Genomic DNA, 27,726 nt, shown 5'->3' with positions numbered 1-27,726 from the left:
ACTGTCATATACAGCCTAACATTATTTATCAAGTTACTGTATTTGTATTTTTGCACAAAAAGGTGGTAAGAAATAAAAAGAAATCGTGAATCGGGTTTGGTGTTCTGCAAGGTTGTTGATCATCCGGGGATCTTTGCGCAGACACGATGGTTCGAAATTCCACCGATGTTCCATCGGTTGGAATGTTTTAGTTTAAATATATAGCTATCTGAGCAATATATTTCATTAGGTTTGGTGACTGACTTAATTTCAGTGCGGTAAGTTATCCATTTAGTGTGTTAGAAATGAAATCTTCGTTGTTTTGGTGCTAATAATTGTTCATTTGTGTGATAGTTTACATAATTACCATGGTACCGTTTACAATATGTATTTTTCTCATAAATTTGTTTTTGTTGATCCAATCTCAGTTTGATTGTTTAGGGTATGAATGAAACACTCAAATCATAATACATAGTATATACAAAAACAATAATCACTGCAAAGTAGGTCAACAGGTTGATTCATGTAAGAACATATCGAATTTTAAATGCCATATTTCAATGCATTCTCCATATATGTTCACATCTTTGCCCTGAACAGCGTGAGTTAAAGAATGATAGGCCTATTGTAATAATTTTAGCAAAATGTGATGCTGTTAATTCGGTAATAGAGTTTGGTTCTGAGGGGAAAACGTTTGTTTATAGGCCTAATTTTATATGTTATTTAACTAAATATTTGTAATATCGACTGATGATAAAGGTACAGTAAAATAGAAGTTGTGTGGAAGACATAATTCTCAAAAAGACACTTAAACCTGTGTTCAATGTAGTGTCCTCATATCCTTGAAGCATTGATTGTCAAAAGTATGTGTTGGATTTTAAATTTTTGGCAATTTTCCATCCTCAAAGGTGCACCATTTGGAACATGACGTTAATCATGAACAATATTAATTTAATGATCATTTCCTTATACTTACGGGTATTTAAGATAATTATGAGTAAACCATCTTCGCTAGCCAAGGGTTTTCGGTCCACTTTGCTCCCCATAAACCCTTGGCGGATTTCATTACGAAAACTCGGTGATGTGGTGGCGCTATCTAGCGAGCAATTTGAGTTGCGCCCCTTGCATATTTACATTTTAATCGAATTAAACAACAGGTAATATACACACTACGGCATTAATACAACTTGAAAACATGTTGACTACCGAATATCGGAACATAATTAACGATGCTATTAAATACGAATTAAGTTATAACCTAGGGAAAGCACGGAATGTTTTATTCATAGTGTTTTGTAAGGACCTGTACCAGGAGTGAAACAGTCGCCGATTTATATGAAAGCTTTCATGCCATAAAATCAGGTATCGTTGTCGTGAATATTGCGGACCAAAGAAATTAAATAAAACAGAGCTCACTGAACCTTTAAAAGCAATAACCATAAGCAGGGACGTATATACTAACGGGATAGGCAACTTCTACATTCGCCATGTTTACTTCCCATGCTATCACGCGAGCCTTGACACGTTTGTAGAACTATGGTCAATCCAAGTAAAATATATAGGTTTTTAAAACGATCTGGTTAGATCATCGTTGGGGAGGCACTGTACTCGAGAACTTGTGTCTCAATTTGTTAAAAGCACCGAATGTTTTACCAAAGATCACACATGTGTTTTCTTTTAAAGTTTATATTTACAAGCACTGCGATTGGATCAGCTACTCGCAGCTGCAGCCAATCATAAAACAGATCTTGTCACCGAGTTTTCGTAATGAAATCCGCCAAGGGTTTATGGGGAGCAAAGTGGACCGAAAACCCTTGGCTAGCGAAGATGTGAGTAAACATGCATTCTGTAAGTTTATCAGCTAGCATACTTAATACATTGAATTGTATTTATTATAAAAATTCCTGGGAAATGTAAATTAAATTTCATATAAAGATTACTGCAAGATATTTACATCACATGTATTTGATATGTTACTAGATTAAGATACAAGAGTACAGTGGAGCCTCAGATATCCGGACGCCAGATATCCGGACGCTTCACTTACCGGTCGATTTTTATTGGGAACGGAATTTTTACACAATAATTTGTCTCGTTTATCCGGAATTCCGCGTTCCGGATCCGGACGGTCAAATTTTACCACATAATACAGTTTTCCTTTAAATTTTACCTCATTTAACCGGACGGTCACATTTAAGTGTTCGGGGGCACAAAAGTTTTTTATGAGCAAGTGCAAATTGGTGTAAAAACATCTGACACTGGTTGTTGGTTTTAAACAATGCCTTCGTCCAGTAATCGGGGTCACCTGTGTCACGCTATGTAGTCGCCCGAGGATATTACGATAACCATGGATGCGACATGTTTAATTGTCGCCATTTAACTTATGAACTGTTATTGTTTGATTAAAATGTCATGAAAATTGTTTAATTTGTGTTTTAAAAAGTCATATATTGATTGAATTAAAATTCTATTAATCGTAGTGTGATTAGATCGTTCGTACGCCTATTCATTTTAAAACGTAATTGAAATGAAATATTTGATAATTTGAGTTCTGTTTAATATAGTTATTAAGACCGCTTGGGATGTTCAGGGTATCGACATTAATTGTATAGCGTGTGTTCAATTAACAGTGTAATAATAATTTATGCCAAACATGGCGTGGATGAGTGTTCACGCTACTTGTAAATATCGCTTGGGTGCAATTAACTCTATAGAAAGATGGATACGTAAAATTAGCTTGGGTAAGTTCTGTCAATGAAAAAATAGCTTGGACAATTATCAATAAGGGAATATATACAGATTTTCACCCATTTTCAATCATCAAATGTTGAGCAGCTTCAAACATGTCAACACTACCGGCCAAGAGAGCGAGAGTTGCGATCACCGCTAGCTTGAAGAAAAAAGATTTGTCAGCGTAAAGTGGAACACCGACTTTCTTCTCTTCGCTTTGTTATGAGAATGTAATTAAATTATCGGTTTAATACAGTGATTGTTATGTACATGTACATGTACATGTGTTGCCTTGAAGAATGTAGTGCTTGGTTTCCTGTGGAAAAAACATACCTTAAATAATGTTTTTAACAATATTTTGTTTTGTTAATTTAAAAAAAATCTAAACTTTTTTTGTAGTGCTTATGGCTATCAAAATAAAATATTTAATTGTATAATTGATTTATGAGTTATGTTTCCATAAATATTAAAAGGTATATATCACAATTCAGATATCCGGACGCTTCACCTATCCGGACGATTTGGCCTGGGGACAAAAGTGTCCAGATAAGTGAGGCTCCACTGTATTACTGTATGGAAATAAAAACTTATGAAATATTAATGATTATTGTAAATTTGTAAACAACTACTCACACATCATCATTAACTTTATATGCAGTCGATTAAAGTTGAATATGTTACATCCAGCTTTCAACATAATTAGATAATATGTAATATGTACTTGCTTTCATAACCATGAAAAATATTATCAATATTTATAGAAATAAGTATGGACTCAAGTGATGATAACAGCGACAGTGAGCTCTTTTTGACTGCAGCTGGAGGTTATGAATTCCCTCCTGTCCCTGAACACTCCCAGCTGAAACCAAAACTAGATTCTATTTTTGCTGAAGTGGAGAAAAATCTTCCTTCTATTGATTTTGATCTCTCAGATGTAAGGCAATATGTTTTTCTTATGATATACCGGTAATGAAACTTGTAATGTGTTAAATTAATTGTTTTGTCATTTTTGTTTTCACTGTTTTGTTTAAGTTTTTAATATCGAATATTTTTGCATTTTAAATTTTGCTCAGATGAGATTGACAATATACCTTTCAAACAATCTTTTGTGTTCTTTTCAACTCTGTCATTATTTTAATATCTAGGTGAGCTCAGACAATGAAGATCAGGAAATTTTCCACCGCTCTTTGTTCAACACCTCTCTGTTTGACGATGACAAGGACTTGGACACAAGTCAGTGTGGGGATACATTCTCAGGCCTTTCTCAACCCAATATAGATTCAGTGTCACTGACAAATGTAAGAGTAGATGTGGACACACAGGCTGTTGAGATTCAGGGTAATGTTGCAGCTGCAGCCATTGGTCACCCAGAGCGACCCAGAGCTCAGGCAAAATCAACAAGTTGGACTGAAGTAGTCATAGAATCTCATGATGAGAAAGACAAATTTAAAGAGAGAAAAACGGCCAGTAATAATGCCACCAAAACAAGCACAGGCACCCAGATGGATGAGGACTTGTCTCCCATGGCAGGAGCCATGAGTGTTATGGAACAAGAACTTGACAATGAGGACAAGTATAGGCCAAACAGTACAGAGGAGGAGCTGGAAAAACACGAGAAGGAGTCAACAAGTGAGACAGCCTCCAAGGTCAGCTCAGCATCGTCCTCTGGAGTGGGGACATATAATTCTGGGGACAAGCGGATGAACAAATTGGTGACTACTGAGGAAATAAGAAGAAATGAGAAGAAACTGGTGTCTAATATGGTGCCCACATCTGCTCCCAAACTCTTGAGTAATAATCTAAATATAGGTAAAATTTTACATTGTCTTGCCAATTTTGCATCTAAGACCTGTTAATGAAAATAAATGTCAACATTTATATTACAAACTTTTATAAACGAAAATGGTTGAATTTGAAATAAAGCTAGAAATTTAAGACAGACAGCTATTTAGGTATTTAATGTTTAGCCTTCTTCCATTTTTTGCTTCAGATCTGATTTTGTGCTCACTTGATGAAGAGCACCGTATGAATTCATCTGTGCCCCCTGTAGTCAGGGAAGCCTGGGCCAGGCAGCAGAGGATCCAGTCACTGATAGGAGCAGGGGAAGGATCCAACAGATTCCTGAATGAACACAAAGGTAGTCTTCTAAGCCCATCTACAATGCAATATTTTGGAATTCATGTATCTGTTACTGGGAAATCATTTCAACATTTTCCCAATTAAAATTGATTTGAAACCAATATTGGTGCGGTAAGAGACTCACTTCAACTGTATGATTTATATTCACTCCAATTGTGGTTGTAAATTTACAAAAATAAATACCGGTAAACCAATGTTCAGTTTGTGAAATTGTCAGTCATTTCTAATTCTTTGACTTTCTGCAGAGGAGGAGAATACCCCCTCCCAGACTCTGATTCAGAGATTGGCCGAGTTCTCAATGACCCAGTCAGGGGAAGACATGACAGACATCGACCCACTGACCGGAGCCCAGACCCCCAGGGACACTGACGCTGATGTCATAGAAACAGATAACAGGTCAAAAAGTCCCCTCTTTACAAGGAGGAAACCTCCTCCTGAGGAACAGAAGGGTTGGTTCTTACAGCTTGAATATAAAAATATGCTTATATATAAGTCTAAGATTTTTTTGTAATCATTTATAACATTAATCTTATTGTTATTTATCAGATATGTAAATGTATGATTTTATTGTGAACACCTCTTAAAATTTTGTATAACAATAGAAAAGAAAACAACCTCTACCAGCTGTGGAACCAACACAAATAACAACGATGGCCCACTGAGGATCATTACACCCACCCCCAAGAACAAGCTAGAAGCAGAGAAAAATCCAGGTAAGATGAGGGACTATTGAAATGAACATTTCATCTGTCCCTCTACAAGCCCATCAGACTGAAAAATAACTACCGGTATACTGCAATTAGTAATTTGGATAAAGTGTGAAGGAGAAATTTAGAATGAGAAAAAAAGTGTCTCATTGGAATTGTTGGTTACACACTTGGGTCAAGGTTGACTGCAGTATGCATGTATATGTGGTGTTTAAGAGAAATATGTTGATAATTAATTTCAGAATCAAAACGAGAAAGAGAAACTGTGTTTATTGACCTGAGAAATCATGACCAAAAAGTCAAGGAGCAGCAGCAGATCATCTCTCGAGTCCAGCAGGTGCTGCACATCAGTCATGAAAGGTAACATGGAATGAAAGTAATCCACAGACTGCACGCTCAATGTTTACAACTGGTTCCAAAGTCCATAAAATTTTGTTAATATAGAAATTTGTTTTAGACTTTTACCATTATTAATGTAACTTTTTGTGTACAATAGTGAAAGTAGCAGTGACAGTGACTCAGAGGATGACATGCAGACCTGGTTTGAACAGAGGAGGCGTTTGAAGCAGACTCTGGCCACAAGAGGGGTCAATGCTGATGCTCTCCCTAACAAACCAAAACCTAAAAGGTAACAGTTTCTTTTAACTTGTCATATTAACACATAAATGATATTGACTACATTCTGTTTTTAGATGTGAATGTTTACAACATACTTTAAAAAAGTCATTGTATGTCATTATTATAACATTAATGGGTTTTTAAATCCTTAATAATGTGGGAACAGTGCAGAGCCATTCAAGCATCCAAATCGAGTGATTAACTTGTCAGAACTGGATAACCAACTTGTAGCGAAGATTAAGCCGGAGACAGCTGATGAGGAGCTGAGTGAGGAGCAGAAGGCTGCCCTCGAGAAGGAGAGGAAGATCAAAGAGGAGGAAAGGGAACGACAGAGGAAGATTGAGGAAGCAAGGTCAGCTTCAGATAGTGACTCCATTGTTTGATTAAAGACAGAAATAGAGTGATAAATTCAAATAGAAAATAAGAACATTTTGAAAGATTCTTCAATACTTTGTAATGTATTAGAGTGGAAAAGGTCAGTCATTGTTTAATGCTTGTAGAAAACAAAGAGAAGAGAGGGAAGCAGAGAGACAAAGTCGTTTACGCTTGGCCAAAAGACTTGAGGTTCTGAGGCCGACTGCTTCTGTCAGCGGTAAACAGGATTGTGCTGAGACAACACCTGTTATGTTCGACCTGGTAAGTAATCGTTTCAGCATTAAAGAACAGAGATTTGACCAATTGATATATTTCTTTTTTATTTTATCTTTGAAAATTTCCTTTGAATTAACAGGAAGCATCTTATGAGCCCTCTCCTTCCACACTCCCCCCATTTCTCCCCTCGGACAAAGAGATTCTGTTGTTGACCATCCACCTGTCAAGTAATGGGGAAATTATTTTGCACAGAGGGAAGTCAAAGAGTGTTGACACAGGTTAGGAAACAAAAAAAATATTTCAATTTTTCTCCTGGTACTGATATATGTATAGTAGAGCTTAGCAGTAATTTACTTTTCTGAGGTTATATTTTACCAAAACTAAATGTGCCATAATAGAATTTAAAACTTTGCTGTCTGAAATCATACAATGATCTCTGTTATAGGTCTGGGTCTCTCAGCCTCTTACACTGTCCTCCTGACCTGGCTGTTATCCATGGTCCCTGAGAACTATGATTTCCTCATCAAGAAACCTGAGGAGCTGGAACAGGTGCCGTTCTATCCTCCGTTTTATGTGCTGGGGATGCAGCAGTTGTTGATGGATGAGGACCTGTGTCTGGTGGTGGCTGTTACTCCTCATCCACTCTGTGACACTAAGGGCATTCCAAACAAACAGAAAAAATCTAAGACAAAGGTACAAAATTTGTTCCCTGCAAAATGAAAACTTCAGAACTGCAAAATCGTACATTGGAAGATTTTTTTTATGAAAAGGATAAGTATAATTGCTTTTGAAAAAACAAGATAGTTTACTGTGTTTTTTGATATTTCATATATTTTACTCAGTCTTGATTTCTTTTGTAGCTGAAGGATGAAGTTAAAAATAACTCTCCATTTCAACAATTCCTCACCAAGTTTTTATCCACCAATACTCTGCACACAGTGTGCCCCTGGCTACAGGCAGTGGTCCCTATAGACATAAGTTGTCCCTCCCAAGACCCTGAGGACACAGCTACCTATGTGTACAGAGCCCCCTTACCAATCATCACAACTAAACCCCTGTCCACATTCATACAGATGAACCCAGACCCCCAGGCTGCTCAAAAAGTGTTTAACACCCCTGTGGGCTTTTTCTGGCAGACAGTGGACAATGAGGAGTCTTCATTTGATCACGGACTCGGTGACAGTGAGGTGAATTATGACACTCAATTGACAATGTCTCTCGTGTACAAGAAAATTTTCCAGGAACCTCCTGCCATGTCGGGTATCTTTAACAAGATCATGCAGGAGGGACTGGACCTGTCTGGGGTAAGACTGCTATATCCAGTGCAAGAACTTCTGGATAAACCAAGTGTGCCAAATCAATCCAATCGTGTTCAATCAAACATAGAATTCCTAAACAAAGTGGGCCCAGTCCTGGCTTTAGGTCTGCGGGGTACCTTTGCTCGTGCTATTTGGTTAGATGCTGTAGGACCCACTGACCCAGCTCTGGCCCGAAGGACTGACCCAAATTCTTTGTGTGCTTTGTTTGGAGGTGCATCTCGAGATGAGTGTTTGTTGTTTTCTCCGAGAAATCCTTCAAGAGTGCATTCTGAGCTCACTCGCTGGTTCGCAGGAAGGGTTCCTCCTGGTGGTGTCATTGATGTGGGAACTCCATATACTAGAAAAGATCATCTGAGGTTTGTATTATCGGGAAGAAACATATTAATTCTCCCTGTACATGTACATTCATTTGATAGAATGTCTTTGATATCGAGTTTGATTATTTAAACATTGTGTCGGTTTATGATGAGTTTGTCATGACCTAAAGACTTTGATAATATAATTTTTTTCTGAAGATTTTTCATTTTTGATGTTATTTTTGATAGATCTGGAAGTCCGAAAGGTCAAAAGGCAAAAAAGACTACTTCAATTGGTGAATTAACTGAGGAAAGACCAGCCTCTGGTCAGTCCAAGAAAAGCTCCTCCCACCACAGTCTGATGGACAGCCATACACAGCACCGCCCACCAGCTGCCCTGACAGCTACCACCACAAGTGAAATCATTTTAGTTATCTCCCCTGTAGTACGACCACAGTACATTGGTATCATCATGGCCTCCTGTCAAAGAAAGGGATTTAGAATCAGAGGAGTAAGGAGGCAGAAGCTTACCACCAAAAAGGTTGCAAGTCTCGGTCAGTAAATCTACTGTAGTACTGATACATGTAATTGATTTTGAATACTTGATATAGTCAGGGCATTTGCACAGATACTAAGATATAAAATTGCTGTTTTATGCTTATATAAATTTTTCTGTAATTCCAGGAATTGACAGTAGTTTGTTGAGAGCATTTTGTCCGGGGATCTCAGATAATGGGGTACCCTCCCAGGCCAGTAAGCATGCTGAAGCCACCTCTCCATGCTTCCTCTTGCTGCTGGAGAAGGAAAATGCTGCACATAATGCTGCTAGTCTGATTGAGTCTTGTATGATTCAGCTAACTCTGAAGGGATTGATGGGTAAGCTTACTGGATTTTCTATGATTGGTAATTTACTGTACACATACATTTTAATCCTTTTCTGGAGTTTTCTTTTCTGCCTTTTATTTCAGAAAATATGCAAAGTACAGTAGATCACTATTTAGAATCGAAGCACATGTTTTATTCTGCTCGATACTCGGACAATTTACTGGTCAACCTAGGAGGTGACTTCTCAAAAGTAAGTCAGACAACTTTGGTTATAGATCAATCAATCTGTGTAAATGAATTTCTTTAAAGGTTTGTATGTTTTGTACTAGGAATATTGGTACCATGATTGGATTTTATTTTTTAATGACAGTGTGTAGATCATGAGATTCAGGTGAACCCTAACTTTGTGGTGCCAAAGCTGTACACAAACCCAGAAATGGAACAGATTGTGATACTGATACTGCTGGGACACGAGATTCAGAAAAACTCTGGAATGTTTGTGGGTCAGTGTCTGCTGAAATGAATTTTGTCTGTTTTTTGAAAAAAAATTTCATGTAGAAAAGAATGAAAAGAATGAAAACTTTTAAACATTATGTTAAGCCTGAATTCATTGGAGTCTCTTTACTTGGCATACAGGTTTACCAGTACATGTATTTCATAATAAAAAAAAAGATAAATGTTCTTTGATAGGGTTACATGTACTTGTATCAAATTCATCATAACTTTGTATGAGGAATGAATGCTTCTTTATCTCTCCTACAGGTAAACTTTTGGGCATGATTCCTTTTGGAAAGTTGACTACTGTGGTGCCCCTGAAGGAGGGGTTTGAACTTTTGGGGATGAAATGGCTCCCAGGACTGACCACCTCTCAGGCCAAGGAAGTGACCCCCTGTGAAGTTGGTGACCGACTGTGGAAAGACAACATACACACTTTAGTGTCAGGTAACTTAATGCTTTCTATCAGCTTTGCTTAAAATTCATGCATGTATAATTGTCAGTAATAACTGACAATTGTTAGATGTTTTAAAATTTTGCAAAGCCTTTCAAGCGAGCTGTACATGTACTGTGAAATTTATGAGGCCCCATTTAGATTTTAGAGAAGAAACAGTAAAAATAATACAGGACATTCGTTGAAAATGTCCTCTACTCCTGATCAATTAACCAGCCAAACTACCGTTAAGATGCTATCAATCATTACATATAGGGTACTGGTAAGTGGCAAATCAGTCAACCCATTTTTGGATTTCTGTGATTTTTTTTTTCAATATAATTTTTATTTGGACAGAACCTGCCCTCGTGTTGGCCTTGAGAGGAATTGATGCCTTCCGTCGTCTGGAGGCTGTGGTACCTCTTGCTCAGCCTGGTAGAGGGAAAGATTCTCACATAGACTACATCATGTCAAGGAATGCTGAGGAGTCCTATGGATTCGCCAGGGCTTTCTTCACAGATAAGGAGATCTTCTCAGACCCCACAGCAAGGCATTTGTTGATGTACCTACCCCAGGTCCGTCACCATATCCAAGGATTTGGATCCAGGTATAGCACATCTACAATCAATCAGAAATAATCTTAAGTAAAGTTTTTTCGATAAAACATTAAATTTGAGCCTAGATTTTAAATTCATATCATTGTTAGTTGAGCTACAGCTTTCACATTATAGTAAGAATATGATTTAGCATTTACAAATTAGATGAATTATCTTTTTAATGGACATTTTAAAAAATTTTTTTAATTTTTTCAGCCTATATTAATATTCATTTTTTAAAAGCTACCAACATGTTATTTAATAAAGGAGATCCTGTATTTAAGGATATATAACACAGTATGATTTGTAAATGACACAACAGGTCCCATTCCATCAAGACTGATGTGATGACAGAGTCTATGTTTGACGTGATGCTGTCTGGACCTCAGCCAATCTCCACGCTCCTCGTCATCAAACCGCGGGCAGTCAAGAAACACCTAACCAAGATCTTGCGTAAGGTCATGTTGGAGGGCTTCACTGTGGTGGGATTGAGGCTGGGGGTGGTCAGCCAGGAGGAGGAGTTAGTCTGCCTCATCGACGAGGATGGAGAGCTTGTAAGTTTTGATGAAAAAAAACACTGCAGTTAAAAGCTGAATCTGACAAAAATAGATAATTTCAACCATTTGTATTAGGAATAATTATTTTTAGATATTAAAAAATGATAAGCTAGTCATCTTTTATTTTATCATTTTATTTGCAAATCAATTTTTTTTTTTCGCAGGATTCTGACAGATTGGATCAGCATAAAAAGTATCTCAGTTCAGGACCTTCACTCATTCTGGCTCTAGAGAGAGAAAATGCAGTGAAGAAGTTGTTAGATCTGCTTGGACCATGTGACCCTCTGAGTGCCCGCAGACAGAGCCAGTTTCTGTGGAGGGGAACCTTTGGCATGGACACTGTTGCTAATGGACTTCACGGTAGGTTTTTTGCTGAATATATTGAATGCTGTAGGGTATGTGTTAAATGATTATTTTTAATGTCATTTTATATAGTACTGGCAAATTTTCAAATTGATTCAAATATTCATTGTTTTATTCTTCTCTTATGTTTGACTTTTACCAGTAAGCAATAAGCTTGTAAGCCATCTTTGCATCAAATTTCTACAGGTTCTCAGAACTTTCCACATGCAGTACAGGAACTAAAGCTGTTCTTTAAAGATGGATTATGCTGTAATGAAACAGACGAATTGAGAGACTTGGAGGTACTGTTTATGAGATATAGATATTGTAGAAAAAATAAATTGCTGGAAAACCCCCCAGAATAAATAGATTCCTTTTTTCATGCCAATATCATATGTTTGATGGATTTACAGGATGATTATTATGATGAGGATGAGGTAGTTGGTTTTGAATATTTGTATTTTATTAATTCTATTTTTTCTTCTTGTCTTTGCTGTATGTTGATTTGTTATTGCTTTAAAGATTTTGCTCATTTACATGTTAGTTCAAGTGCTAGTTGCATTCAAGTTTGAATGACATTTTGATTATACTCTCCCATAGAATTCTGTTGATTTTATATTTTGTAAAAGAATAAGACATACCGGTAGAAGGCTCTAAAATATTTAAGGAATCATTTTTTTGAGTATTATGAGGTGATAATTTCGGTTGAGGCGTGATCAAATCCAATAAATCCAGAAGGGCTTTATGATAGATTTGATCACGCCTCGACCGAAATTATCACCTCATAATATTCAAATAATGATTCCTTATTACTTATATAATTTTAAACCATCGTATGATTAAATATTTAAAAATAAATAAGCAACCCCGCTGGTGCCTCAATTTGGCGTCATTTGAAGTTATGGGTTATATAGTACAAAATCGATACGTAGTGTCATCAAAGGCAAAGACACTGGAAAATGTAAACATCTTGAGATAGGAAGTATTTATTGACAACATGTACAGTAAAAGCAGTTTTTGGTATCTCGATAAATAAATGAATTGACTTTATAAATTTGTAGGTTAAACCTGTGTTGCCTTTGAGTTTATGTACTGTTTTTGACTGTTTCAGATTATTGGACCTGCTATAGACAGTCTGTTGGATATGACAAAGGGGGATAAAAGAAATGTGCAGATCACAAATATGCAAGGCGATACAGATCACTCTGCAATTGGTATATATAAACCTCTTTGTTTTGGATTAATTGTAATTTAAAAAATAAGAATATATACCATTGTAAATTTAGGGTGTGTCTTCACCCTATTAATGGTTATTCTTATGTCAGTATAAAACCACAACTTTAAGATTAAACATGTTTGTTTATCAGCTTTTGAGAAGATTTTTGACTATCATGGCATCTAAGCTATTCTCTAAATTAATGAATATGATACATGCTTGTAATTCTAACAAAGATTACCCTAGATTCTTCCATTTATTTTTACTTTTATATCAATTATATTAAGGTGGTATGGGTCAACTATCAGCGATAAAAGAATATAATCAAAATATTTTTAATGTGTTGTAAAATTTTCAAATTTTACATATTTGACCAAAAAATGTTTTAGAAATATTTTAAAAGGTAAAAATTTTAAAAGCCACAGCAGATTCAAACTCATGACTTACAGATCCATAGTTAATGCTCTAAGCCATTGTGCTATGCTTTTATGTAACAATTTTAGTTTTAAAAAAAAAACCACTTTTTTATTATTTAATTTGATAGGATAAACATGTATGTCACAATATGGAGGTGTCCCATACCACCATAAAATTGACAAGAAAAAAAACTACATATAAGGGGTTGTCTCAAAAGTTGTTGATTTTAATGATGGACCTATGGAAATTTGTTAGAAAAGTGCAATGTTTACACATTATTTTTAAATTTTTGCCCTAGGTATTTTTTTCTTAATTCAAATATGCAAAAACCAAAAGTAAACAAAGGGGAAATTTGAAAAAAATTTGACCTCCTAGCTTGGTGGAGGGATTTAGCAAAGTTGATTTTTTTTTCAACGCCCAATCCCTCATATTGCTATATTGCAGCATATATATGTTTCATTTGATTCCCTTTTTATTAATTCTTAGTCACTTAATATGTGCTAACGAGTCATATTTTTTCTTGGCCTTTATGCTTTAATGTTAACAATACCTGAAAATAATGTTGTCATATTAAGTGTCATTTTATCATTTAACCCAGTAAATGTCATAGTCACAATTTTTCAACTCATAAATACTGTGGATTAATAATATGGGATTATGGTAATTTTGTTTGAAAACACAATACATAAGACCAATATAACTTCACACCTAAGATCGCATGAAAATAATAAGATGCACAAGGTGATGCACACTCAAATTGTACTTGGCCTCATTAAAATACAATCAAATCCATTGAAAAATCCATGGTACAATTTTATTTGAAAAGAGCTTACAGAGATAAACACTTAGAGTAGGCTTTTGAAGAATAAAGCCATCAATATTAGCTTGGTTAGGGTTCCTGCTTTGAGTCTCTTTGTTTTTGCATATATTTTACTTTTGGTAATTAAATTTTAGATTAAGAACCATGAATTCTACTAATATATGGCAAACATCATAAATAATTTTCCCCTATCTTATGTCATATTGTAAAGGGTTTTATCATTCAAATCCGTATTTGTACATTTGTACAATATACATGTATTGCTTTAAAACCATGCAATGTTTAAAAATCTGATTTTTAGAAATCCAGCTGTTACTTCAGACAACATGCATTGTGCTGAAGCCCCCACTTCTGAAAATCCATGACAGAGGCCACTATGCTTATGTTGACATTGTGGAGGAGCTTCTAAAGCAAGAGTAAGTACTTGATCATGTTATACAGATACCCGGTACTTTATATTCAACACAAGGAGTGAAAAATGTAAATTTAGACAAGTTAGTTTTTACAAATTTGGTTAACATTGGTTGGACATTATATCAGAAAATTTCTTATCTATGAAAATACTGAACAATTTATATTTATATTGCAACATGCACCTGGACAAGGAAATGGCACAGCAAACGCCTAGATAGCAGCATTGCAATTCACAAATTATTGATCGTCATTTCATAGAAAAAATCGACAAATTTGTGTATGCATACAAGATACCTGAAACTTTCTGTGATTTTTCCTTTAAAGCATATAAATCTTTGATTCATTGATTTATATTCCTGGTGGTGTTTTTATTTTTTGTTATGAAGTATCTCTTACATTGCTAGCATAATTTAGTGAGCTCTGGTCATTTTTACTTGTTCTGGTTTGTGCCTTTTCTTCTTGTTCATTGGTTAACCATTAAGGGAACTTCCAACATCCCCTCCCCATCCATACCTCCATTATTTTTAGAAATTTTTGGGTAAGATGAGAATCTAATTTAATCATACACAATCTGATATCTAGAGTTTTGGCAAATTCATGACCCTGCAATTCTTTTGTATGCAGTGAACCATTAATTCATACTTTATTTTTCAAAGATTTGAGATAGTTGGAGCTCGGATGGTTTGGTTTACACAAGAGCAGGCAGAGGTATTCCTCCACATCATCAATGCAGGCAGTTATAAACAGGTAATTTAATAACTTCATAGTCAGGAATACATGCCGGAAATACATTGTACATTCTTTTACAAGAATTTTGTGTGGTCTTTAAGTTGCAATGTCACCAATTAATGTCCATGGGGTTTTTTTCCTTATGAAATTGAGAGGTTTCATTGGTCTCTTAAGCAGTATAACCCATGTGTGTCTTAGAAAAGTTCTACCGTCACATAAATTTGTCATTGGAGGTTAAAGACTTTTATTGAGACAAAATCAGCCATGATATACTCATGGGGATCAGGGTTTCAGTAACATTCAATTTAATCTGTGCTTGTAATGGGTCAACAGATATTAGAGTATTTGATTAAAATTTCCATTTCTCATGTATTGCAGTTGATTACAAAATGGTTAGAGTGAGTGAATTAGACAGAAATGAAAATTCTATTCACTAATTTTTCAGTCAGGTTTTGCTGGCTTCTGGTCTTGAGTTTAATTGAATGGCTTTTCTGCTATTAATCACTCTGACAAATACAATATTTGGTACTGATGATGATTCAAGCCCAATTAATAAGTATTATTCCATTAGTTTTGAAACATCTAAGGAAAAAAGACAGATTAATCAAAGAGAGAGACACTTTCTAACTATATATTGAACAATTATAAATCGCTTAATATACATGTAATTTCTTTTATTAAAGGTTCCTATGTTGCTGGCAGGCCCCTCCCTAGTATTTGCCTTACAAAGAGATAATGCTGTGTTGTCCTTTGACTCTATTCTGGGAAGGTAAGAAGTTCACTAATACTATTTACAGACTTTTATTATTCACTAAATTACAGTAATTTTTCACGTGCCTTGATCAGCCTTATACCAAGCGTAATGAAGAGCTGAGTTTTAGTGTGATGTAATATCTTTCAATGTCACGGCTTTATTGCATTAGGCGTTACATTGTCACCTCCCTCTGACTCCACAAAGCACCTTAAGCTTACATAACAGCCTGAGTCTGCTCCTAATTGAATCCCCAGCATATTACACAGCCTTATTCTCTTCATCTGCAAGTGGTGACTGCTAGGCTAACTTAATCAAAGAGATGAAAACAATTCAGTTGCAGTACTAATTTTGAGGACTGCATTATAACACTTTTCGGTAACATGTATTGCCTTTTTGTTCTTTTGTGCTCCACAAGATTAAATGCTCAAGGGGATTAAAGACCAGTATCATCACCAAACTTGCTGAGCACACAAAGGTCTTCTAATTAGTCCCTATGTTTCATTATTTTGTTTACTATAAATGTAGAAAAGTCACGAGAATGGCCTAAATTTTCAGCCATTAGGGATTCAAAAGGTTTTGTGCTATATTGTGTTGCCATATACATGTAATTCTTCTTACGATAAAAATTTGATATAAATGTATGACAAAGGCTTAGGAGGTTGTTATCTTGCCAGTAATTAGTACGTTTTGCAATAGTAATTTTGTTACGTGTCATCACCCACTTAATCTTGAACTTACCATATTTTGGTTACCCCAAATAATATACTAGTACATAAAAGTGTGTATGGTAAATCAATTCTTAAAAGTTTAAAATTGTAAAACTCTTTTTTTTTTTTTTCTTTGTAGTGATTTTGGTGCAGATTCAATTATTGGTAAATATGGAGGTGGAATATTCCGCCCAGCAGATATCAAACAGGTAGGAACCAGTTTTGATACAGTTCTCAATCACACAGGCACACAAATTTGGTATTCAGCACAAACAAATGTGGCAAATGCTGTACACTCTGAATTTGTCTGGATTATCATTTTTAAAAGAAATCAATTGATGGTCTATAATCTGATATGTGGATCATTATCAATAAATCCTGTCTATTTTTGATAATATTCTTGGTTCTCATTGTTTAATCGTCATCCCACATTTAGGGGTGCATGACCAATATTGATGACATTTTATGTGGGCCTTGTTTTGTCATCAAAAGTAATTCAGCCAGTGAGGAGCAAGATGAATATATTAATGACATGCAGCATTTCAGAGCATCAGGACAGAATGGCTGCAGACAAATATGATTAATTGATTATTAAGTATTAAGCAATCAATAATTAGGCTGATCCCGGTCTGATCAGGGTATTCCTCCTCTGGATGATGTAACAGGATCAGATATTTGTTCCCTGATTTGGCAGCTGATGGTCAGATTTCTATGATTAATACCTGGTGTTTAGGAGAGGCACCCAGATTAATGACCGGATTAACAGTCCAAGCCATTGACAAAATATGAAATATTGATGCCAGAGATATCATCCTGCATGCTGTTTACCTCAGAAAATCAGCTGTTATAAATATGTTCAGTCTTGCTTTAAAGATTCTTGCTAAGCTTGCTATTTTTCCTCAATGACAGAAGATTTTAGATTGAAAGGATGGTTTTGCATGTTGTATTGTGACAGTAAAACTTATTCATAAAATGCAAATATAAACTTCAATTTTACATGATTCTGGGCCAGATTTATTGAAAAAAAAATATGTGGGGACTTAGATCAATAGTTTTTAATTGGATTTGATAAAACTGAGTTTTAATGTCCATGTTGAAAGATCGACTTTACAGTAGTAACAACAGTTGGGATTTGAATATTGCCTTTAGGTTACTTTCCTGTTGAAAGAATTGTACCGGTATGTGATCAGCATTCAGCAAATGCTGTATCAGTAGATTTTTTTTTTAACTGTGCAATATGATCTATGAGAATACATTTAATTTACAAGTATATAAGGCACTATAGCAGCTGAATTTCTGTAAATAACTGTCATTCAATAGTTATTGGATAATTGACAAGAATTCAACCTTATATATGCTTTGTAACTTTAGTATGCAAACTGCATTTATGTCTGCAGTAGAGAAAAAAGGGTACATAATGAGAGAACATTAGAGATAATCAAGTTTCAGCGAAACCCGACCTGGTCTGTCTCTCCTGACGGACAGTAATCTATTTGTTGGTGTACCAATGTGACCACAGGGATTGATTGGGTTTTCTACAAACATGCTTCTACAGGCATGAAATGGGTGCTATATGTTGATTATGCAGAGCTCTGGACACGACATTTAGGAGTCAATGTGCCACATAGTATTACTGGATTGTCACTCACTCAGCAAAAATCTGGTCCTCCACTACAAATGCTCTATACTGCATGCTCACTTCAGCTGCTTTTTGACAAAAAATGAAAACCTATATAAACATATAAAAGGCATTGTGAATTGATTGCAAACTTGCTGCACTTTGTTACAATATCCCTAGGTATTTTCACTGTTTTGATATGGACTCTAGAATAACTAGATGTGATGCTGGGGCTGAAACATCAGATAAACCCTTAGAGTAGAGCAATATAAGCATAACTCTAACATGCTGGGACCTGAAAATGCAATCAGTCAATAAGAGTGGTTCTTTGAATTGATACTGTGTGTAATTTAGCACAACACTATTTTCTAAGTTATAGTTTTCCATGAAAAAATACCTCTTTTTCACTCACCTACATATTGTAACTAAGCCACAGTGCATGTCAGCTTTTATGGTGAATTTTGTAAGGCATCAATTTTGTCTTTAACTTTTTACTTTAAAGGGACTTGAACATGATTTGAGATCAAAATTTTCAAATTTTATTGTTTCAATTTTAGTATTTAGATTGGTAAATATAGGTATTTTAAGTGATTTGTCAAAGTCAAATATTGAGTTACAAGCTAGATACAGAGTTCAAGCTTGAGACTTGTTATTGTTTACATATTTGTGGTATTGGTACAAGTTTGAATCAGATGTAGCTTTTTTGCATAAGTCATTCTGTCAAAGAAATGGTAATTTCTTGACATTATGTGTAAACAACGATTAGACTGGAGCCTTGTTTACATAACATTGATTTCTTACCTCATTATCCTGCTTGTAACTTGATTTCTAGTATTCAAATTTTTGTCAATCATTCAAAATGCACAAGTAAACAATTTTATCATAGAAAATGAAACTATGATCACAAATCGTGTCTAGGTCCTTTAACAGACTAATTTTTACCAAACTTGGCACAAAGCATCATAGGACTAATGAATATTTATCTCGGAGTAGATAGGACTGTTTAAAAACTTTGAGATATCCGAGTATTTGAGATATCGAGGGTAAAATACTTAAAAAATAAGTGGTAAGGACTTACAAACTACTTCGACATATCCATTGTATTCGAGATATCGATGTTATTGATATCGAAGATCAACTGTATTTAAAGAAATAGAAAAAGCTCTTTTTCAGAAGACTATGGGAGGTAGTAATTTGTGAAATTAATTTATTTGTATTTGAAACAAGTTGGAACTTAAAATCTCATATTTATTCAGACAACCCCTCCCTTCCCAAGAATTATGAAAAAGCACCAATTTTACATTGAAAATCGAAAGAAGAAAATTAAAATGCTGTAGAATATGATGGCTAGAAACTGTTAAATTGATACTGAATATTGGGTATGGTGAAGTATATTTTATAAATCCTAGTTGTGTATCGTCTTGAGTAAATAATATCATTTGCATCAGGATGATATTTATTTTAAGACATGTTTTTGTATTAAATCTAGTCAGGAGATTGCTACACATTGATGTTACGGGAACCTTTTATTTTATTATAATCAATTCATATATCTCCAGATAAAAAAATGATTTTTGAGAGACGCTGAATTCAACCTATCCATCTATCAATCAGTCAATCGTATCGTTGTGTTGAACGGTAGCTTAATTAGAAATTCATGCTCAAAAGGAGTAAAAAACATAAACAAATAACTAGACCAGGTATACCTGCTGTCAATTCAAAATCTTGAATCCGTGACTTGCCGATTTTATGTACCTTTTTGACAAATGAACATTTATAACTCTCCATTGTTTGTCAAAAGCTGTTTTGAACCCGGACTTTCGCCGTTTTCAATGATTTTCAGCACGCAACATCCGCGATGTATCAATTCATTTCGACGAATTGATCACTAGATAATTCCCCTCAAAGGTAAACAGGAGAATAAACATGTGAATCGTTTTAAGGTTGTCACATTAGTGACATAACCGAGCATCTTCCCTCTCGATAAGATCAAGGTTGAATAGATGACCGGTTTTCTTGGGATCATCCACATATAAATCGAAAGCCACGTGACACATATAACCTGCTGTTAATGGATAGTGTTTGAGTATCCATATGCTGTACCTACTTTGAATATTGAAGGGGTAACCAGACAATCTTGAAATATCTGTAGAAAAATATATATGTACGTGAACTTCCTGAAAACATTTTGACTTGATGATTTCTACGTTGATTTTCTTATCTCCACGATCAACTTCATCTGTTCCTGACAAAACACAATTTGTTAAACTCTTTTTCTTACTGAGTATCAATAGTATTGAGATTGCATGTTTTGAGGCATGTATACAGAAGAGGAAGGTTTTGCTCACCAATAAATTATATAGTTGATGAGGCATGATATCAACTGAACATAATTTTGCAATCTGTCATTTTACAACATAGTCACTATGTCTAAAGGTTCTCCACCTTTGTAACTTCATTTATCCATTAGCTGCACCCTATTAATCTACATTATAGTTCGTTTCTTTTCTATTTGACAGAATTATACCTACAATTGCAAGTTATACATAAAAAACAAATTTCTTGGCTATTAATCGGAGAGACATGACAAATTACATTGTAAAAGCAAAGCTAGAACAGCTACATGTAAACTATGCACCCCGTATTGGGATCACCCAACCCGGAGTATCAGTTTGATCTGGAACTACAGTGTAATCCATTAAAGACCCAGAATTAGAAAACAAATCTTATTGACTGGATGCTTGAACTACCGTGCAAAATTAAATTTATTATCACTCTTGTAGATAGAAAGAATATTTTTTAGATTTACTATTATAATAAAGAAGAATACTAGTACTGATATTTGCTCTTTACATTTATTTGATACGAACTGCAAGGGACTTGAACAACAAGAAATAATGTATGTGTTTTGGAAGTTGCATGCTGCCTCAAATTTGAAATGCCTTGTGTATCTACCACAGCTCCTGTTGGCGTTAAACTATATACCGGTATGTGTATCTTTTTTTGGTCCTGAGACCTTATTTTTGCGGATATTTTCAGCGGTCATGGGTTTTCCGTCAAAATCTATTATTATTTCGCGTCGAGGTGCGTCACAGGATCCGATATGCAGCGTTGATGTAATTTTCTTTGTCTCTGGGGTCATTACAATGTTTTATTCTCCTCTCATCGATCAAGAAGAGATGAAAGCGCTGAGATGAAGCAGATTGCATTAACTAAAGTTTTGTCCAATAATTTGGAAGAATCATGTTGGCCAAAAATTCATAGTAACGACTTGAAATTGAAATAATTTATTCCTTTGTGCGCAATAAGTTCCCCACTAATGCAGATGAAACACAGGCTTGGAAAATAAGAGGAGTCGGAAGATACGTATATGTACGGCGGAATCGGAGCTTTATTCTGAATTCATTGGCTGCTGTAGTGCACCCGGGGGGTTGCCATCTCTTTGAAGGTCTGTCAGCCAAAAACAGAATGAAATAATTTTTTACCCTAAAGATTGGTGTCTTGGAAGCAATAAATAGTGTTATAGGAATTACAGTTTCAAATTGACGCCCTTATCGTCAAGTTCCCAGATTTAAGGACAGAGGTCTTTGCAACGGTTTCTGGTTCATAAAACACAACTGTTGTAGAACCATATCATTATAATCAAGGGTTCGGTATTTTGTTGACCATTTCACTCGCCCCCTCTCCCTATTACGTTTTTAATCTATTTTGCGTTTCCGGTCTTGAATTATTTTTTTTTAATCCAATTTACTTTGAGAAAACCGAATGACTTTTTCATCTGTTATGAGTTTTCCTTTGCGATTGAGAAGTAATCGAGCTTTCTGAACTTACCTTCTATGGCGTGTTTCTAACCGAGCAAGTTTTTTTTGAAGCAATTTTGAGTACCACTTCAATAATTGACTCTTCAAAGAATTTGCTGTAGTCCTTTGTACTTAACTCAAAGTATATGTACATCTTTATTTTTTGCTCTTTTTGTGAATTCTTTAATTAACGAAATGAAATTTAATCAAAGATATTGCTGTAATGAAGTTGAATATAGCCTGTAAATCAATTTAGTAATATCACTGTACAAGTTCCTTAATTAGGATTGTGTGGAGATTAAAAGGGGAAAAACCTTTCTTTTTGTGTCGGTGTTTTTACTCAATCAGTACACTTTGTCTCAATCATCTTCTTTTTAATCTTCATTTTATTTTTTCAACTTCACGATATTCCATGTATATCAAGAAAACCGTCAATGTTGAAAATATTATATGCTGAAATTTTCTGTCGAGTAGTTTAGTTTGTACTTATGCTATTTTTAATCATAAAGTCGACAGACTAAACATTAATGGTGACGTAATTTAATTTCCATTCGATGGATTCGAATGCTCCTCTACCAGTCGTAATACTGGTATTTGTCGGGCTTTGGAATGAACTGAGTCTTGCTGATAAAGATAGACCACTGTAAGGGCCAAACAATCATTTTTAATAACAAAAACTTGTTCATAATTAAATCTATTCAGAAATGGTTGATGAAAATCAACCGGGGATTTAATTGGGTAAGTTGCGATTCATTAGGTCCCTTGATCGCCAGCTAATATGATAAAATTATTTTGATCTTAACAACGAGATGGTTTATCCACTGCTTAGCACTTTTGCATTTTCTGTGAATTTCCTCCACATCAGTGGTTAAATGCAGATTTAATTATGAAAACTTGATAGAGCATTTGGAGAAACTGAGGGCGGTCGTAAATCTCTGATGCAAATACTCTGTTTGAAAAGCAGACCTAAATCAACTTCAATTTATGCTCCAGTCGTGTCACAATAGTTGATGGAAAACTTAACGATGTGGAAAAGTAGGTTTTACGTAGAAACGTCGTAAGTGCCAACCGATCTTGGAGTAAAACATAAGGCAAATACTGCAAAATGAATTTCGATATTTCAGGCATTGAACCAAGAATAAAGGTAGTGGGTTTCCAGTAGGAATAAGAAACCGTAATGCTTCGGCATTGCAGGGAGCAGACTTGGTGATGAGTGTTCTACAACAACATGCAATTAAGTCTAATGCAATTGCTTTGTGGTCTCGTATCCTCTAGAGCAATGGCTTTCACAATCACGGTCCCGGTCCCAGCTAGTACATATACAGTGTAAATGTTCCCCCTTAAATCCCAGCACTAGAATTCATCAACTTTGTGTTGTTATGTAATGTTATTGCTTTCAGTTTTTTGTTTTCGGTGAACTTCTTTGTTTCTGAAAATCTTGTAAAGTAGCTCGCGGGAAGTCTTGTACCAATTATGTTGCAGCATCCAAATTGTAAAGTACTATTCAAGAGTATGTTAGAATAGCTGGATGGTTACGATTTCTAATTACATGAAAGAGAGCTGAGTCACAACAATACAATGCTATGTAACTCTTGAATTCGACTAATCCGAACGAAGACTTTTATGGAGTTTCCGATTCTTTTGTTATTGGGGTTTACGAAGGGTCAGGGATATGTGAACTTCCGCTTCGTCTTGCAATATTTATGAGCAATAGGAACAATTTGACGAGAGATATTACCGATATGTCTGATTAAAATTTTACTCTTTGGTGAATTGAAGAATGCACTAAGCTTTTCTGAACAAGTGATTAGAATTTTGCATGTAGTTTAAGTACATTGGAATTGTCAAATATATAACTAAAACTGCACAGTGTTTTCAGTGACTCACTGTCATTTTGTTTTATGTGTTGGTTATTAAGAGAACTGAAGGACAGCACTGAATCTGCCAACTGTCTCCTTTTGCCGTTGTGATTACTTCTCGATATTGAAAATATTAAAGATTTGTGGGGGGAAAACAGTTACTTTATGAAAATCTGATATTGAATAGATCGGCAAGAAAATTAAAGAAGAGTCTCCAAAGCTGTATGATTTACCAAAACATTTAGCAATATCGAAAAATAATTTCTCGGATTTTGATTGTATGTTGATTTACAGTTCATTCTAGCTAGTTCTGCCAAATTGATACATGGACCTTGTTTTTAGCGTTTGCTGGTTTGGTCACACGTTTTGATTTAAAATGTTATCTTAATAAGAATCGGTTTAGTTCTTCTGCAACCCTCTGTTTTCTACGTTTCCTTGTCAAATGTTAGCAGATTTTTAGCCCCGAGATTTTATCGTTACTATAAACGTCTTTGCCAAAGATTGCTGATGGGGCTTTGGGGATTCTTTTCTGCTCCCATTACAATCTTGATCGGAACCGATTATTCTGAATTAATACTATTGGTCCATCGTTGCCTTCCGATCATTTGATTTAACGTAAACCGATGTATCCTATAGTACCGCTTTGTGAATAGTGTCCCGATATCCTGTCATGTGACTCTCAAACGCAATAAATGCAAACATGATTTATTGGGGCAAAAGTTTAATGTGAGCCACGTTAACGACTCTTTCAATGGGTGGATGGAGTGCAAGAGTCAAGTTCTGAAAGGAAATATTGAATAGAACAGTAACTTTCTTCATGTACATTACGTTTTATACTGATGTCCTTTACTTTTCAGGCTCACAGGATGCTCGGCTTTTTCTTTGACGATTTGATGCCAGGAAGTCAGATCAAAATTACTCCAAAGGATGAAGCTGTCAGATCGTGAACTTCTTTTTCTCTTCCACTCCCCCGACTACAGTATTATATGGGCGTTTTCTAAGGAGCTTCGAAGTGAAGTCTTCGTGTCAACGTTCACATTCACCCGAGTATGGACTATTTAAATTATATATTTTTATTGAATATCAAGACAATATGTGGGTATAATTTATAAGCTTAAATGTAAGCTGTTGCGGCGCTTTACCTAAGATGCATAGGGGTAATCACGACCATATATATTGGTGTCTGTGTTATTCCATTTTTTCAATTACTGTAAATTTATTATAATTGTGATATTTTAATGCCGTCCACGTGGTTTGTCTATTTAGATATTGTCTATTTATTATCAACATATTGAACGTATTTTGCTTCATATTCTTGAGTGTTTCATTGTGTGATATATTACATGTGTATGCCAATTACCATTCAAACTTTTTGTTATAAAGGTATTGAGATGGGACCATCTACATGTACTTAAAATCCTCTTGTTGATGATGTTACGTTTAAAAATGCATTGCAACGTTTTCAAATGCATTGCAACATTATACAACTCAAAAATGTATGAGAAGTTGAAAACTCTTATTAATTTGTATGTATAAAAAAAAATACAGGTAAAGACTTCGCCCTTTTTTGTAATAAATCTTATTTTCCATTTCCCACTGAAAGAACTTTAGATCAGACCCCTTGAACTAGAAAGCTTTTGGGGGGCTTCGTCTGATATACTACTTTTTTATGGTCGAGACATGTTTTCAAAACACAAAGCTACACATGAACAGTGCTATTTCTGATATATCACAAAGTAAAATGGTGTATGGTTGGGCTGTTCAAAGACACGCGACGACTATGTTCCTTGCTGCTGGTTTTACCAAGGGAATTTCCGTAATTTAATTGATGGTACTGCAAAACGTTAGTAAACTCAAACCATGTAATATTTATTTTAATAGTTCGTCGTTTATTTTACATATATACTATGTTGCAGGATGAAAACTCTGCGTGCCAACAATATATTTTAAAATATCACACATCAAAGTCAGACATATTTTTCATGAGTTTTTAAAATAGTTATACAATTATATATTTCCATATCTGTTCGTAACGCGAATTTCCATAGGTCTAATATTTAAACTCGTATATGCTGTGGCAGAATTTGTACATTCATTAACTTCTTCACAGTTTCAAAATCGTATATTGCCCAACCCATTTAATAATGGAATAGAATATGGAACCATTTAATTAATTCTTCAATCTTCAAAATAAGCTGCTTTTTATGAAAAGCTGCTCTTAGATGTAAGTAAGCCCCTTACTTCTTGCAAACATATTTGGAAGGAAAAAAAGTCAACTTGATTTAGGAATTAAAAAAAACATTTCTAGACTCTTTCTTCAAAACCTAGCCACTTTCGAAAATAAGCTCCAGATTAACAAAACAATCACAATATGCAACATAACTGGGTTTTGTTTAGTTTAATTTTATAATCTGAATTGTTGTCACCATTTTCATCACATCTTGTACTTTTTTGTGCTGTATGTGCATGTCTTAAACTTTGCACATGCAATGACAGTGCACCGTGTAAGGTTTACGTTATCCATCTATCCGTCCAACTGATCTCTGAATTGCTATAATTATTTATTTTTGTGCGTGTGCCTTAACATATCTGGATTATTAAAGTTTATCTTATTCATTCCATCTATTTTTTCATGTTTTGTCATATACATGTATGTTAAATACACTTATAAAAGAAAAGAAATCTCGGGGGGGGGGGGGGGGGGTTTGGTCACGATTTCTGTAAAGACGACATAATATTTACACGTACATGCAATGTTAGAGTAAGTATAATTTGTGAAAAGTTATTGTCAGACTTATTTGTATATTTTGAAGTTAACATGGTCAAATTGTTAAATCTGAACCAATTTTTTCAATAAAATAGCACATGTATAGAAAATACACGTTTGAGATGTTGAATTATCAGACCAAGTTTAACATGATTATATCAACCCCACTGCATATTAAAATTAAAGTCACTACATGTATTTTTCTCAATCATCTTTGATTTTGAATATTATAGCTCTCTTGATCCGTATTAAACATGAGTTGTGTCGAAAATCATTTCAATTACTTGTACATGCATATGTTAAATTAAAATATTTCTTTTAATATGTAATACATAAGTTTGCAAACGATTATATTATTAATATTTTTTTCAATTGTTTGCTGAAACGAAAGTACACGTCCTCGTGTGTAGCTTGACCAAATCAACACACTTGTCATTATTTTAATATGTTTATTTTGAAACCATGATTTGGTTTTTATTTGTTATTTATTGATAACATTCCTACAGTCTTACCTCATATTCTTCCTCTCAGTAGTTTGTCATATGTCATAATCGCTCAATGTGTATGCTTTTGTCACTGTTTTTTCTTTCTTCCTGAGTACAGGAAAGATGTTTGGATTGATCAAATAAACCATGAATAAAATACACTACTGTGTTCTTGTTTTGCAGTTGAATAAGTTTGTGGCGTGGCCAGTGACCAGGGCACAGCTCGGAGATAGCCAAACTATGTATTTCATTTGTTTGTAGCATTTCTTCTTGGAATTTGAACCTTAACCATACAGATTGTATGTATGTGACTTCTTATGAAATGTGTGTGTTGCACAAAACCATCATATGAACAGTATTAGAGCAGGGTGCATTAAGTATGTAGAACATTCCTAAAACAAGGGACAACATTTCAATAAGGTTTTAAGAGGGAGTGAGGGCAATTAATTTTGGGGGGAAAACCTACATTAATATTTTATCCACGTAAATTGAAGCATGGAGAATTTATATGTT

At 34.9% G+C, this 27,726-nt stretch overlaps 1 protein-coding gene across 2 annotated transcripts; it reads left to right on the top strand.

Annotated features, from left to right (window-relative positions):
- Positions 1–120: 120 nt before the first annotated feature.
- LOC105346007 (dynein axonemal assembly factor 8) lies at positions 121–27,374 on the top strand. 2 transcript variants are annotated; one of them, XM_011454437.4, is made up of 29 exons: positions 121–257; positions 3,471–3,643; positions 3,855–4,518; positions 4,700–4,846; positions 5,094–5,297; positions 5,451–5,561; positions 5,798–5,915; positions 6,052–6,183; positions 6,340–6,525; positions 6,674–6,809; positions 6,904–7,042; positions 7,210–7,457; positions 7,625–8,439; positions 8,629–8,933; positions 9,064–9,255; positions 9,348–9,454; positions 9,575–9,707; positions 9,967–10,146; positions 10,490–10,739; positions 11,051–11,282; positions 11,450–11,645; positions 11,835–11,929; positions 12,041–12,064; positions 12,739–12,841; positions 14,382–14,496; positions 15,151–15,241; positions 15,907–15,992; positions 16,824–16,893; positions 24,819–27,374. In XM_011454437.4, exons 2-29 carry the CDS (start codon positions 3,479–3,481, stop codon positions 24,906–24,908), a joined length of 5,334 nt encoding a protein of 1,777 aa, XP_011452739.3. In that variant the 5' UTR covers positions 121–257; positions 3,471–3,478; the 3' UTR covers positions 24,909–27,374. The 2 variants fall into 2 exon arrangements, with proteins under 2 accessions (XP_011452739.3, XP_011452740.3); XM_011454438.4 differs by lacking the exon at positions 12,041–12,064.
- The last annotated feature ends 352 nt before the right edge of the window (positions 27,375–27,726 follow it).

This window comes from Magallana gigas, chromosome 2 (assembly GCF_963853765.1).
Source record: "Magallana gigas chromosome 2, xbMagGiga1.1, whole genome shotgun sequence".
Lineage (NCBI taxonomy): Eukaryota > Metazoa > Mollusca > Bivalvia > Ostreida > Ostreidae > Magallana > Magallana gigas.
The sequence above is the reverse complement of the archived record's forward strand: the minus strand, read 5'-3'. Positions and strand labels throughout refer to the sequence as shown.

Bases quoted from the DNA above. Each gene is read 5' to 3' on its own strand.
- LOC105346007 (XM_011454437.4), top strand. From the start codon at position 3,479: ATGGACTCAAGTGATGATAACAGCGACAGTGAGCTCTTTTTGACTGCA. The intron at 5,562-5,797 runs GTAAGATGAGGG...AATTAATTTCAG, and splicing joins AGAAGCAGAGAAAAATCCAG to AATCAAAACGAGAAAGAGAA. The intron at 9,455-9,574 runs GTAAGTCAGACA...TTTTAATGACAG, and splicing joins TAGGAGGTGACTTCTCAAAA to TGTGTAGATCATGAGATTCA.